We start from the raw sequence: 15,122 nt of genomic DNA, 5'->3' as shown, positions 1-15,122 counted from the left end.
ACGAATGATATGGGTCTCTGATGCAGCATGGTACATTTCCTGACATAGGAATTAATCAATTTGCACTCAGCTTCAACCAAATTTCTTCCTTTGACTGCAGTACAGTGGCTTTAAGATATCCTAGCTTGCTGCACAGAGATAGTTGCTTTGTCACAAAAATATTACTAAAAGCTTCTTTAGGAAACAGAACTGCAGCAGACAGACAAGCAAATGAAAACCAAGCAAATCACCTTCCATGGCACAGTTTCAATGTTCTTCCAGCAAATTTAGGTGTGTTCTGCCAGGTCAGAGATGGTTTTCCATTGTTCCTGTAAGCTAGTAGGGCAGTGGGCAAATTCATATCTCAGACATGAATCTTTTTCTCTTCTCAGAGCCAGAAGTTGTATTTACAAACAAGGAGAAGGTGCAGAAGGAGGTGAAGGCTGCACCAACAGAAAACGCCATGCTGAGCTGCGAGGTGGCCCAGGACAAGACTGAGGTGAAGTGGTACAAGGAGGGGAAACTGCTCACCTCGAGCAAGAAGTTCAGGGTGGAGTCTGAGGGCAAATTGCGCCGGCTGGTGGTGAGCCAGGTGGAGAAGAAAGATGCAGGGGAGTACAGCTGTGAGGCTGCTGGCCAGAAACTGACCTTCAAGATCCACGTCACAGGTGAGACAAGTATTGTCTGTATCACAGCAGAGGGTAATAAAGCAAAAACTGTAGTTGCTGTTATGCAGTGATCCAGTTGCAATTGTCTGTGCTGAGCTTTTTTTCCCCTGACTGCCTGGATTTGTAGCAAGTGAAGTATTTGGTTTTACTGTGGCACAAAGGCCTGTTTCAGTCTGTAGAATAATAATTGCTGATAGACGTACAACAGAAGCAATATTCAAGATATTATTCAAGTTCGTCCTGTGCCTGAGATCCCAAACAGTGATTCTTACTCATTGAAACACTTAACCAAGACAAGAATGCGTGGTGAGGCTGGAGTGCATGTTCTGTGTGCAGCCTGTCATGGCAGGGGCAGCAGGAGCTCCTCCTAGCAGCCTGTTTGCTATGCCTTTATGTTGGGGGCTGCATCTGGAACGGTGAGTCTGCCTCTCACAGTGAGAGACCTGATGGAGCTGAGTGTTCCCAGAACTCAAAGTAAAATATCTGCAAATTGCACACAAAGAACAAAGGACTGGGTTGGTAAGGCAAAAAACAGAAGGGTAAGTTAGGAGCCATCAGGATGAGGAACAGAAACGTTTTCAGCTGAATTTAAAGGAGGGCAGTGGAGAGATGTGTGCCCAGAGTGATCCTGCTGTGAAGCCTTTCTGCACAGTGCTGGACCAGCAGAAAGCAGCTGAGCTAAAATTTCTGCTGATAACCAGCACAAGAGCAGTGTTAAAATGAAAATAGCTCTGAATGGCAGCAAATAGGTGATTAATCATTAACAGAGAAGCATTTCTTCATTTCACATTTTGCCTGCTTGGTTTCTTCTCTATTCTACTGTGAGGCATCTACTTACCACAAGAAAACATTCCTTAGAAGAATCTTTTCAGAAAACACCTAAGTATTTTTTCTCATGCATTCTTTTGTTATAAGATTTTAATTGTGAGAGAGCCATTGCAAAATTCTTCTCATGTCACACTTTCATTTCTGAAAGCTTTGTGGCTGGAATATGTTTTGTCATTTGCCATTTTGGCATCAGCACTCACTGTGATAGGTTGCAAATGCTTCTTTCCCAACTTGTGACATAACATACTTGAGATCTCAGCCTTCAAGATGCCCTAACATTTTGCTGGGTGCTTAATGGCCTTTGGTCAGGAAAGGTTCCCAGCAAAGGGTTCTTCAGACCAGGTCTGCTGAGTCCCCAACCTATTTTAAGCTTGTGATGTCAAAGGGAACCATGAAGTTGCAAACATACTTGTGTACTTTGCCAGCCACTGTGCTGGGCTACCTGGGTGCTGTAGGGAGAGCATATTTCCTTTGTGCCTTTGACAGTCACAGCTGTGGCAATGAAAGAGGCCATGAGGAGTGTGTTCAAGAAGCCAGGAATACTGTTCTGGGTCATGAAAAGTGAGCCACGAAGCCAGTGGCTTTGCTGTCACACGTTTATGTGTCTTTGATGTTTCACTGTGGGTCTTTAGTAAAAGGAACTCAGGGGCTTTTGGTTGCCTGCAGGACAGATGTTCTTTGGGAACGTTTGGGTTAAATATGTTTGCAACCATGGGACTGGTGTGAAGGATCCTCTTGGTTCCTTTTCAGTTCCTAGGTTCTTTCTTGCCTAGATTTGGCATTACAGTCTGCTTAAACAGAAGAGTTGATATTCTCTAGTGAAGGCAATCAGTGTGGGCACAAGCGGTAACCTGAAAGTTTTCCAACCTGCACAGACAAACCTGCAAGGTGGTCTCATTTCAGTCCCTCAGCCAATACTTTCTTTCTTTGCTGCACTCAGAGCCAAAACCTGCGTTTATAAACCAGGAGAAGGTGCAGAAGGAGGTGAGTGCTGCCCTGGCAGAAAGTGCCGCCCTCAGCTGTGAAGTAGCACAGGATACAACCGAAGTAAAATGGTACAAGGATGGAAGACTGCTTGCCTCCTCTAGAAAGTTCAAAATGGAAACTGTGGGCAAAACCCGGCGTCTGGTTGTGGAGCAGGTGGAGAAGAAAGATGCTGGAGAATACGTCTGTGAGGCTGCTGGCCAGAAGCTGACCTTCAAGTTGGAAGCAACTGGTGAGCGTTCGCTTTGTGAGCACTAAGCAGCAATGCTGTGGCTTAGGGGAAAACTGGCTATCTTCTACCCTGTGGGCATGGTGCAGCTGTGGTTCCCCCTGAAACAACATCAATGAACTGCAGCACAAATTAGATTCTCCTTTTTGATGTAGTGGTAGCAAGGTGAAAATCTGGTCGTGGAATATTTTTGACTAAGGAAATGCTATACAGACTTTGTTTATCTTTGCACACCTCATCACCTGATCTGTTTCAGTGACCAGCAGCTGAAAGTAGGCATGGGAAGTTCTGAAGAGCAGAGAGAGAGATAGGGAGGAAGGTGATTAAGACAATTCCCTCTGCTGCTGTGTGTTCCAGAGCTGCCCAGTTCTGTGGCAAAGCATTGTTTGAGATGAAGAGGCCAAGAGAAAGGGAGTAAAATGAATAGAAAATAGGCCATACTCAGCATATTAATACTTCTTGATTAGTTTTAGAATTCTGGAAATGGCAGAAGAATTACACAGGTAATTTTACTTTTAAGAAACACATTTTCACGGGTAGCAAATAAAATGCATACTTCAATTTCCATTCCTTTGCTTCTCTTCTAAGCAGAAGCTCTGGATATCCTGATGGAGCATTTTCTTTCTTCCCACTCAGCAAAAGATTGTATTAGCCATATTCCTATGTTCTAACAGATTAGGGAGCTGGTATGCAATTGTGAGTCGTGGAAACTGCAAACTGCTGTCTTTGAGGATTTGAGAAGTTATTAGTTTTCCTCTTTCAATATCTTTCCCAGAACCAGAGGCTAAATTTGGAAAGGAATTTGTCCAGAAGGAACCTCTCGTTGTACAAGAACATGAAAGCATCACTCTGACCACTTCAGTAACACCAGAAACAGCTGTAGTGAAGTGGTACAAAGATGGAAGAGAAATCAAGGCGAGCAAGAAGTATGAGATCAAGAGTGATGGGGCATCCAGGACTCTGACAGTGAACCTGGCAGAGAGCACAGACACTGCTGTGTATGCTTGCCAAACAAAGAATGACAAGCAGGAATTCAAAGTAGAAGTGAAAGGTGAGCAGCAGCCTGCAACTTGTGTCCCTTCCTAACAGCTGCTCTTTTCTTATAGGAGGATAAAGTGAAGAAGATTGATCTCTCCTAAAAGCTGTTCCAACCTTTATAATTTAATTGCCATTGCAGCTGCCCCAACATAGACCAGAAAAGTCCTTCTTGCCCCCAGAGATCCAAGTTTGTCCTCTGCTGGCTGCTCGAGATCTCAAGAGCTATGATGGGCTCTTTTCCTGCTGTTTGTTTCCCACTGTCATCACACAATTTCTATCTCCTCGTAAAGCACTTGGTAGGACAAGGGCAGAGCCTCAGCTCTTCCTGACTCTGCTAAGCATGACAAATCTGAGGAGGAGGATGTAGAATGGGATTTATGTCCCTTCAGACGCTGGAGAAATCTGCAGCTGGGGTGCACCCCACCAGCTCCATTCAGCTGTGAGTGCATGGGAGTGATCCACCCAGCAGGTTGAATGTGTCACATCCCGTTGGCTGTGTCTGCAGTTACATGCAGTACAAATGTGGCTGCTGGGGTTCTAGCAGCAGATTTTTAATTACATTCAGGCAAATTAGACTCTGATTTAAAACAAACAAACAAACTAAAAACAATTAAAGCAGCAACAAGGGACAGTCCCAACCAACCGACAATAGCAACAAAAAACCACCGTGCATCTCATCAGGTAGAAGATTAGAAACACAGAAAAGTAAACTTCAAGCCTCTTTAAGGCACTGTTCTTGTGTTGCAGAATGATAAAGGTCATATAGTTCCATGTCGATAAAATCTCTCCAGATTTCCATATATTGGGTTTATTTCAGCCTACCCCGATCCCCAAGTCTGTCTGTGGCTTTTTGTTTGTTTTGTCTTTCTTGTGTTGTTTTTTTCCTTTTAAATTTGGCTCTAATAGGTTCTGTAGAACACAGTTCATAACTTCTACTTTCTCACAGTTCTTTTCTTCTCTCTCCATCTTAGAAATCCCAGTGAAGATCACCAAGCAGCTCGAAGCCGTTCAGGCTGAGATTGGAGGCAGTGTCACTTTGAGCTGTGAAGTGAGCCATGCCAAAGGCAAGGTGGTGTGGCGCAGGAATGCAGTTGAGATCAAACCCAGCAAACGTTTCCAGATTCATGAGGAAGGGGTCAAACGAACCCTGACAATAACAGGGATCCGGGCTGAGGATGAGGGAGAGTACTTCTGTGAGTCCAGAGATGACAAGAGCAGCATTACCATCACCCCCAAAGGTATGTCACTGCAAACGAGGGGTGGCAGTGGGGAAGGATTCTTGGCTTCCCTCATCAGCCGTTACAACCCTGCAGAGCTGACTTTATTCATGTGTTTATGCTGCTCCCTGTGTTGACAACCGAGTAGGGAACTTCGCTTCCTCTCTAAATAGCTGTGGAACATCTATTTGTGAAGAGCACAGCTCATGTAGGTGGGCAAATTTGTGCCACATCGAGGCTGGAGTTTAGCATCCTAAATGTAGGATGGGATTTTTTTCCCCTTCTTTTCCTCTCTCTTTTTTTTTTTTGTCTTGCATCTTTACAGATGCAACCTACAGACAGCAGATGTGGTGGGGCGTTATGGTGGTCACTTACTGCGAGTTATAAAATCTGATGCTTCCAATAAAATCACTGCCCCCGTTGGGTCACACTGCATCTCAAAGATGTGCTCCTAAGTGGTTTCTTCTTCTCCATCAGCTCCCAGAGTGGTGAAATTTGTTAAGAGTCTCGGCAACGTGGCTTCTGAAGAAGGAAAAGAGGCTGTGTTCAAGTGCACTGTTACTCCCAGTGATGCTGTGGTCACCTGGTTCAGGAATGGTGTCAAGATTGAAGCCAGCAAGAAATATGTGATCTCACAGGAGGACACCAACCACAGCCTCACCATCACTGATCTGACACTGGAAGATGCAGCTGAAATCTCTGCCAATGCTGAGGGCGTAGAAAGCACAGCCAACCTCAGAGTCCGGGGTAAGGGGCAGTAATGCCCTGCTGACAGGTTGTCACTGGTGCTGTTTGTGGGTTTTATGTAGTCTTTCCTCTGATTATGGTAACGGTATGGAATTTTATTTCCTTAAGTAGGGTTCCCCAGAGTGCACTGGGACTGGAGCTACCATTTAAATTCTTTCTAAAAAAATGTTCTGTGGATTCTTTACATTGTTACTATTATTTCTTCTCATTTACCAGAGGCCTCAATCTCATTCAAGAAGAAACTGGAGCCTAAAACTGTTGAAGAGAGAGACACAGTGACCCTGGAGGTAGAGCTGACCAAGCCTGGAGAAGTCAAGTGGATGAGGAACAGCATTGTATTGAAGCCAAGTGAAAAAATACAGATCAAAGCTGAGGGAACAAAGCATATCTTGATAGTTAAGGACATCTCCTTTGCAGACAGGGGCTTTTACTGCTGTGAGAGTCCTGATGACAAGACCCAAGCCAAGATCAATGTGGAAAGTAAGTTGAATGATTGCAAGGTCTGTAAATACACTGGATCCAATTTGAACTTGGATTCAGGTCTTCTCCATTATCACAGTGGCCACTGCCACCCCTTCTTGCCATGGGGTCATGGGGTCACAGCTGTGGGCTTGGCCATCAGATAAATTCCTGAGATAAGGTGGAAGAGAAGGCTTCTCATTGACCATAATCTTTTAGCTGATTCTTCTCTTTCTTCTGCCCCATGCCTGCAGGCTGGATGTGGCTCTGGGCAGCCTGGTTTGGTGGTTTCTGACCCTGCACATAGCAGGGGGTTGGAACTGGAAGAGCATTGTGGTCCTTTTCAACCCAGGCCATTCTATGATTCTGGTATTTCTCACTCTGGTGCAGTCTGCTTTTTTCATTTGTATAGCTATCAGCAACCTATTCCCTGCTTACTCATCCATTCTTCTCTACAAAGCACATCTTTCAGAGAATCTCTTTATGCTCAGTCAGAGTTAAAAAATCAAAATAAAAACACAAGAGCCAATCTATCTATGGATGCTTTCCTTTCAAGTAAGCTAATGGTGCCTCAGGTGTAGCCCTGTACTTCTGTCCTATTTCCTGCATCCTTTTGCCATGATTGCTACAGAATAGACAAGGACAGAATTTAAGCACTTAAGGTCTATCTAATTTTGTCTACAAAGCCCCTGCCACCAATTGCTGCTGTGTAGGTCATAAATAATAGGTACTGAAAGACTTGATAGCAGGCTTATGGTACATAAAAGGCTCTTAGAAAGTGGAAAATCAAACAATCTGTTCTCCATGCAGAAATAATGGAATTCAATTGCAATGAGAAAGATTGTTATACAACAAAAAAGCTTTTTAATGGTTGGATGATTGAATAAGCCATTTGGAGGGGCTTTGAAGCCTCCACCACGGGTTTCAGAAAAGGTTTGTGAAATATCTGTCTGGGACACAGAGAGCTGAACATGTCCTGGAGCAATGGAGAAGGGCTGGATGATTTTTGTAGGTATTTTCAGCCATAGAATTTTGTGTTCTGGTGGTGTGAGTGTGTTCTTTTACAAGATGGACAGGTTGGTTTGTTGCATTGCTTCAGACTTTTTGTAGTAGAATCTCAGCAGTGCACAGATGTTAGAGCAGGTTAAAGCTCAGACTTCTGCAAAGTAAACAAGCTTCTGCAATTCATCTCTAAACTGTCTTAGCTGTGGATTAGCTTTGCAGTTTCCTTCCGTGAGATTACTTACATAGAGTGAATGCTTAAGTTTAACTCTTGCTCCAGGATTTTGGGCCTATTATTAGGGAAAACATCACAAATAATTTCACCAACAATTCTCCCCACCTATATGTAGCTTTCCTTTTTTTCACTGGAAGGGTTTACATTTGCAAATAGGTTGGGCATGAGGAAATCGCTGAGAACAACCCCATTAATTCTCACAAAGCTCTAATTTCTCTGATTTTGGCCTTTGTCTTGTGATTCTGCATGCATGCCCTGTAGTTAAGCCTGGGTGTCTTTCCCAACACCTTCAATTTCCTGTTCTGATTTAAGTTACTCCACTGCAAATCTCTCTTCTAGTCCAAAAGAATTTTTATTTTGCCACTTCTGTGAGGCAGCAGCTGGGAAGGGTGAGATGAGGACTGGGTTGGTTTTTGGTTTGTTTATTGTTTGTTTGCCTAAGAGCAAACTGGGGATCAAAAATATCAAGAATTGATGATAAACTGTCTCAAACAGAGCATGGTTTGTCAGATTACTGGCATGCACTGTTAGGACAGCTTCATCACCAACATATTCTGGGCTGACAGTTGTCACAAAACTCTGCTTCTGTGTCCCAAAATGTGCAGTTATATCACTGCTATTGGCAGTTGCTCATCTTTTCTCCAAACTGGATGGCTGTAGGAAATAAAACAAGCAAGCAAACAAGCAAAACAACCCGCAGATATTAAGCTGCAGCTGATTGTCAGTGCTGATCTTTGGGCCATGTGCGTCACTTCAGATCCTTCTGTAGCCAACAGAGATTGAAAAATACCAAGACCTCCAGAGACTGCTTCAATTTGTAGAGGCACTGAATTACCCTCTTGAGTGTCTTTCTGGATATTTAAGGAACCACAGGTGACTACGATGCTGATTTATGTTTAGGTTCAGGCTTACTGTTTCAGTGAGATTGGATGAATGGCTCCACGTAAGACAGGGAAATACAGCAGTTCATTGATACCTCGTGTTGGAAGAGCGCAGCTCAGCGCTGGGCAGTTTGCTGCTTCATTCCCTCTTACAAGTTGCACCCCGAGGCATTTTTTTTCAAGCTCTGATTGTGTCAGTTTCCTTCCAGCAAGATCAAATCATTCAGGTTGGAGAAGATCACTGAGATCCCCAGCTCCAACCCCGGCCCACCCCACCATGCCTACTGACCATGTCCCTCGGTGCCACATCCCCGTGACTTTGAGCACCTCCAGTGCCTGCGATGTATCAGCATGGTTGCTTCAGCTGTGTGAGTTTTTAGACACTGGCTGTTGTTACAGCCAAGCAAAAAAAGCAAAACTGATAGAGCAGTGTCTGTGCAGGAAGCAATTGGCTGTCCTGATAGCTGCCAACAGTGTTTTCACAGTTTTGCACAAGGTGTGTTATGCAAGCTTGCATGAGTCTGGATTAAAAACTTCCTGTTCTGATGGAAGGGGAAGATGTTGGTACAAGATAACTACAGGACTTGTGCTCTCCAGATATCCAGCTGCAATCACAGCTTATTGACACTGTAGAAAATAGCTTCTCTATAGACGAACTGAGAGTTTCATCAAGTGGCTGAAGCTTTAAGTGATCCAAGGTGAAGCATGATCCAAACTGGAATTTAGCTAATTGTAGTAGAGAATTACTGTGATCATACAATCTGTAATTATGCACAGGAAAGGGGCAGTGTGCAAAAGTCTCATTCTGCTGTAGTTATTTTAATTACGAGTCCTCCATCTAAAACAGCATTGAGCTCTTATCCTGGTTTATGGTAGAAGCAAGAGTTTAACAGCAGAAGACTGAAGTTATGCTCCATATTTCTTGTCACTTAAGCAAATATTGGAATATATTCTTTGGCTATATTGGAGCTCATCAGCAGATGTTCTTTGAATGCTCACAGTCTGGCAGTGAGCATCACTCCCATCTCTCTCCCTTCTCCTTGGACTGATATTGATGGTTTGAGAACGCTTTCAGAGCAAAGTCAATGAGGAATAGCTATGTGAAAACCTATTGCTTTACTCCACTATAAAAGGCACTTAGTCAGAAGACAAGCGTGTGTTCCAAGCTTAAGATTCCAGGAGATCCTAGAAGCAACTGAGCTGCTCAAACCTGTATTCTGGATGAATATTTTATTGCCAGTTATGGTCAGAAGGAGATGTTTGAGTAAGACAAATAAAAAAGTCATGGGTAAACTGGTCCTTCTTGTGCTACAATTCCAGGCTTTCATTGGGGAAAAGCATAATTAGGCCAAATAATCATAGCAGAAATTATACCAAGAACATGAGAATAAAATTTCAAGTCTCTTGATATGAAGTTAAACTTTACCTAGTTCTACTATTCCCCAAATGGTCATTGCCTTATAAGAAGAACAACTTTGCAAAAGTAATTTTTTTTTGGTCTTGTGTGCAATACAGTGTGGGATAATATCTAGAGGCCACTTGAAACTTCTGCCTGTGGCTGTTTTTTTCCATCTGGAAGGATCCATTTAAGAAGAGGACACATGATCTGATTATGAACAAGTTTTCCTTTTTGTAAAGGTTGTTGTTTAATTTGCAGATACTGTATTTGGGGGAGGAGTTTCTTTTGGAAGTCCTGATGCTATTCAGGCATTCAAGGCCAGGCTGGATGGGGCTTTGAGCAACCTGGTCTAGAGGGAGGTGTTTCTGCCTGCAGCAGGCGGGTTGGAACTAGATGACCCTAAAGGTCCCTTCCAACCCAAACCTTTGTATGATTCATTCTAGGATTCTATTTCTCAGCTCCTGGTGTGAGATCTCCAACCTCTCCCTGTTGTTTTTCAGTGAGGCAGATCAAGCTGGTGAAAGGTCTGCAGCCCCTCGAAGTCTCTGAGAAGGGCACTGTCACCTTTTCTGTGGAGGTGTCCCACGAGGATGTGGAAGGGACTTGGCAGAAGGATGGTGTGAGGCTGAAGCCTGCACCAAATGTCACGATGGGCGTCCAGGGGAAGAAACATTCGCTGACACTTTCTTCTGTGACTCTTGAAGATGCAGGACTCATCTCCTTTAAAGCAGAGGGCATTCATTCATCGGGGAGGCTCACTGTGAGAGGTACTGCTTGCTTTGGGATTTGGTTGTCTGCTCCTGTTCCAGAGTACTTTAAGAGCACAACCAGCTTTCTTTGCAACTGCAGAGAACATTGTGCACTGAGCCAACAGAATATCCCTCAAGTATCAAGAGGATTGTTGTAACATCATTGTCCCTAGCACGAGTAATGATAACGTGCTCAAAACAGTAGGTTTTTGTTATTAATTACAAGTTATATGAAGCATGGAAAGTAGGCCCTGCCTTTTATTATTCCTCATGCCAGATGCTCCTGGAGACCTCATTCCCAATTAAATGCACATCCTTTTTTTTTTCCTTCTCAGAATTGCCTGTGAAAATCAGCAAACCGTTGGCAGATATCAGTGTCACTCAGAAGGACAAGGTTGCATTTGAGTGTGAGCTGTCCAGGCCCAATGTGGATGTCAAGTGGTTCAAGGTATGGCACGCAATGACATTTTCATTTCTGGCTTCTCTGGAAATGAATGAGAGCCTTTAATTTCACTTCCAAGGGATGCAAGTCTGAGCTTTTTCTTTATAGCTTTGGAATAGCTCTCTTTCCTTTATGCTCTTTTACTTGCCCAAAATCAGCACTCTTTGTTGTTATATCCTGAGTTCATTTATCAGCTTGAAATCGAAATTTGTATTGAGCTTATTGTGAACTCCTGAAGTCTTGCTGCACAAAATGTTGTTGGTAGGAGTACAGTCTTGAGCTTCAGCTCTCACACAGAAATTCTCACCCAGAATTTATAGCTCCGTTGTGAACTGAGTTTTAAGGTAAAACCTCAGTTTTCTTTGCACCTGACAGTCTGAGAATTTGCTCAGGCACTTTGGGTACCTTGGTGGGGCTGTGCTGATTCTTCCCTGACTTGGATATAATGTCATTTCTTCAAGATAATGTACAAATGGGCTTTTTGCCAATCCTCTGCAGTGCTTTAAGCTGTCACAGGTCAGCCAGAATTTACATATGTTCTACAGCCCTCCCCACACGTTGAAAACATTGCAGTGTGCAGCATATGCTCCAGTAAGCACAGTTCCATTAAGTCTTGGGAGGCAGGTGTATTAAGCACAGAGCTGAAGACTCCTTTTGGTCAGTGCAGAGTGGAAGGACTGGAGATCTGACTTGGCATTTTCCCTTCTAGGATGGGAAGGAGCTCCAGCAAAGTAAAAAAGTGGGCATTACTTCCCAGGGAAATAAGAGAAGTCTCGTTATCCACAAGTGTGAATATGAAGACCAGGGAACCTACACGTGCCAAGCAGCTGAAGACAAGACATCAGCTACACTAAAGGTTCATGGTATGTTTAACTGAAAGAGTAGATACATCCTATTGAGGTATTTTGCTCCACAGCAAGAAATGCTTGATGGGCAGTTTGGGCATTTCTTGGTTAGTCATTTTTGGATGCCTTTCTCTTTTTAGTGAGAATACTGGCAGAACTGTTGTGTGCTTGTTCTATCCTTAGAAGAATATTTTTGGATGAAGCTCTAATTGATTTTCCATCTACTAGAAGTGATTTATATTTTCTGGAATTTAAACAGTATTTCCAGATCAGCAAATGAGCAAATGCTGGACAGACTGGCATAGATCAGGGATTCAGTGTCTGGTATGCCCATGGTTTAGTTCAGCTTCTGCCAGTGCCAAAGAAGGACTTGCATATGTACTCGAATACAAACTTGGACAGTCCCTGGGTACAATTTCAAGAGTTGCCATACTTTTAACCAGGGTAGTAAATGCTAAAGAGAATGCCATGATAGCTGGCTGCCTCTCTTCTTTATGCTCAAGAAAGATTTTTCCCTCCATGTATTGCACTGGTTAAACCCCAGTTGTAATTCATCACCAGGCTCTGAAGCATCAGACTGGTTACTGAGCATGCAGGTCTGCTATGCCCTGCTAGATGCCATCTTCCAAAGGAACATCTGAAAGGATCCTTTTTTCTGATTTCTTACTAGATGCTGTCCTCATGTGGCCACTTAGGTTCAGTGTTAGCAGTCTCTTCATGAACATCTGTCCTGTTCCATTACTTTGGTGAACTCTCATTTTCTCTCACTCTGCAGCCAGGTTGGGCTGCTGTTTTGGTGCTGGCTGGCTTATGCAGGAACTTTGCTCCTGAGGTTAATCCAAGTTGTATCCAGGCCCTTCAGGAGGAAAGGGAAGCAGTAGCACAGAAATATGGTCCAGTTCTGACATAAATGAGTGCAGACCTGGAGAGTTAAAAGGGATTGTGTCATGTTCAAGAGATTTTGAAGCAAAGGTACCCTTTAGGTAAGACTTGTGCCTGGGATTCCATACGTTCTGGGCACGTGAGTTAAGGAAAGACTGGGAGCATGCAGAGAAGCATATGAATGAAAAAAGGTTTATAGTGACAGAAGAGAGTTCTGTCTGGCATAGTTTGGAAAATAAAGATGAGGTGATTGGTGGTAACCAATGTAGCTTCACCAAGGTCAAGTCATACCTGACAAACTTGGTGGCCTTTCATGGTGGAGTAACAGCATGAGTGGATAATGGAAGAGCAACTGATGTTATCTACCTGGACTTGCAAAGCATTGCATGCCATCCTGGTCACCAAATTGGAAAAAGATTTGATGGATAAGGATAAGGTTGCATGATAAGGAATTGGCTGGATGGTCACGCTCAGAGAGTTGCAGTTAATTGCTCAGTGTCAGGTGGAGACTGGTGTTGGGAGCAGTGTCATTTAACATCTTTGTAGGTGACATGGACAGCGGGATCAAGGGCACCCTCAACAAGTTTGCAGATGATGCCACACTGAGTGGTGCTGTTGACATGCTAGATGGAAGGAATGCTATCCAGAGGGACCTGGGCAAGCTGGAGAGGTGGACCCATGGCAACCTCATGAAGTTCAACATGGCCAAGTGCAAGGTCCTGCACCTGGGTTGGGGCAATCCCAAGCATAGGTACAGGTTAGGAGGAGAATGGCTTGAGAGCAGCCTTGACCCTAAGAAGAGTCGGTCTGGAGGGATGTGTCCCTGCCTGTAGCAGGGAGATTGGAACTAGATGATCTTAAAGGTTCTTTCCAACCTAAGCCATTCTATTTTATGTTTTTTCTATCCTTTATGTGACTGGACATGTTTTAGAAAAGATGAGATTCTGGCTTCCATGAAAACTATTTGCAATATGCTCCATTGTAGCTGTTAAGTCTGTCTTTAAGTTCAAGGCTGATAACGTATGTACTGTGTTGAAGAGAGAAAAGACTTGTGAATGGATTGTGGTTTAGAATAAAATGTAATGCCATTTATTTTCCATGCAAATATTTGTAAGGTAAAGATGGTGCACTCAGTTCTGGAGACACCCTGACAAATATATCTCTACTGTTTCACAGCTCGAGATATCAAGATTGTTAAACCACTGGAAGATGTGGAAGTGAATGAATATGAGAGTGCATCTTTTGTCTGTGAGATTTCACACGATGAGGTTCAAACCAAGTGGTACAAAGACAACAACAAGCTGAAGGCTGACGACAACATTAGAATGCGTCAAGAAGGTAGGGTGTAAGGGGGGGATCTTTTTCCTGAGTGGGGAGTGGGTTGGAGAACAAGCAGAAAGGACATCTGAAATCAATTTAAGAAGGCTCAGAAGGGAGTTTCCCTTTTGTTTTGGGATTGCAGTTAGGCCTGAACAAGAGATGTGGTGGGAACTTTAGTGTGGGAAATGTGATGCTATCCCACCATCCCATGCTGCCAGGAGCAGGTAGGAAATCAGTGCAATTATTTCCAAAGTGGGGGTGAACAGGGCAGTCAGTTCATCTCTGAAAGGAGTTTTTGCCTGGCAGTGAGTGGGATCCTTCTGTCTCAAGTACTTTACAGATGATGGCGGCCGCATTTGGTCAGTCCTTGTAGAAGCCATGTTCAGATTAGGCTTTGATGGGGATGTGGATGTAGGGAAATGTGTGGCTTCACTGAGATGACAACAGGCAGTGGTGGTGTGAAACCAGATGGATGATGCTCAGCCCTGGCAATGCTCAAGAAAGCAATGTGTGGTTGTGTGTCTGCTCTCCAGCACAGTTTGGTGGGGTGGGTTGGCAGTTGGACTAGATGATCTTAGTGGTGTTTTTCACCCTTAGTGACTCTGTGTTCTCTGCTTCAGGAAAGACCTACTCACTGACTTACACACGTGTCCAAGTCAAAGATGCAGCAGAAATCAAATTTGTAGCAGAAAAGGCAGAATCTCGTGCCCATCTTACAGTTAAAGGTAATTATACTTCTGATGATGACTTTGCTTGATTATCTCATGTTTTAAACCAGCTAGCATCCTTTGCTTTAATGCCAAGGAAGTTAAACAACACCTGGACCTTTCGCAGAAATAAAAACTCCTACCCACCTTTCTGCCTGTGAAATATGCACCTTGTTGTTTGGGATTTACTTTTGCAAAGTAAAACAGTTAATTTTCTCAGGTTGATTTTCTACCTTTTGAGTTGATCTGTGTTTGAACGTTGAGGGATAACAAACATTTCATTCTTCATTTTCTCTTGTTGTTTGAAAAGAGCACAGGTCTGTTTTTATATGTAATGTTAAGCTTAAGTAGTGTGATAGAGAACGAAAAGGAAGATGTTTGAATTAACACACTACTCAAGAGCTCAGGAAATCTGAGTTCAGTCCCTGGCTTTGCCACTGCACGGCCGTACGGCGCTGAATAATTTACTCTTTATCTCTGAAATCTGGCCATCCAAGTGGTAAAATAGGGA

The 15,122-nt window shown here is 43.6% G+C and overlaps 1 protein-coding gene across 1 annotated transcript in view; it reads left to right on the top strand.

The window, feature by feature from the left end:
• The window catches only part of OBSCN (obscurin, cytoskeletal calmodulin and titin-interacting RhoGEF), a 170,512-nt gene that overhangs the window by 41,279 nt on the left and 114,111 nt on the right, over window positions 1-15,122 (top strand). Inside the window, exons 16-26 of the mRNA XM_052695150.1 lie at window positions 372-647; window positions 2,416-2,691; window positions 3,464-3,739; window positions 4,698-4,964; window positions 5,421-5,690; window positions 5,907-6,170; window positions 10,167-10,433; window positions 10,751-10,863; window positions 11,567-11,720; window positions 13,761-13,922; window positions 14,525-14,629. Coding sequence (XP_052551110.1) covers window positions 372-647; window positions 2,416-2,691; window positions 3,464-3,739; window positions 4,698-4,964; window positions 5,421-5,690; window positions 5,907-6,170; window positions 10,167-10,433; window positions 10,751-10,863; window positions 11,567-11,720; window positions 13,761-13,922; window positions 14,525-14,629 — 2,430 coding nt within the window. The remainder of the gene's footprint in view (window positions 1-371; window positions 648-2,415; window positions 2,692-3,463; window positions 3,740-4,697; window positions 4,965-5,420; window positions 5,691-5,906; window positions 6,171-10,166; window positions 10,434-10,750; window positions 10,864-11,566; window positions 11,721-13,760; window positions 13,923-14,524; window positions 14,630-15,122) is intronic.

Source organism: Tympanuchus pallidicinctus, unplaced genomic scaffold, assembly GCF_026119805.1.
Source record: "Tympanuchus pallidicinctus isolate F22 unplaced genomic scaffold, pur_lepc_1.0 scaffold3, whole genome shotgun sequence".
NCBI classification, from domain to species: domain Eukaryota; kingdom Metazoa; phylum Chordata; class Aves; order Galliformes; family Phasianidae; genus Tympanuchus; species Tympanuchus pallidicinctus.
This window is presented reverse-complemented; position numbering and strand designations above follow the sequence as displayed.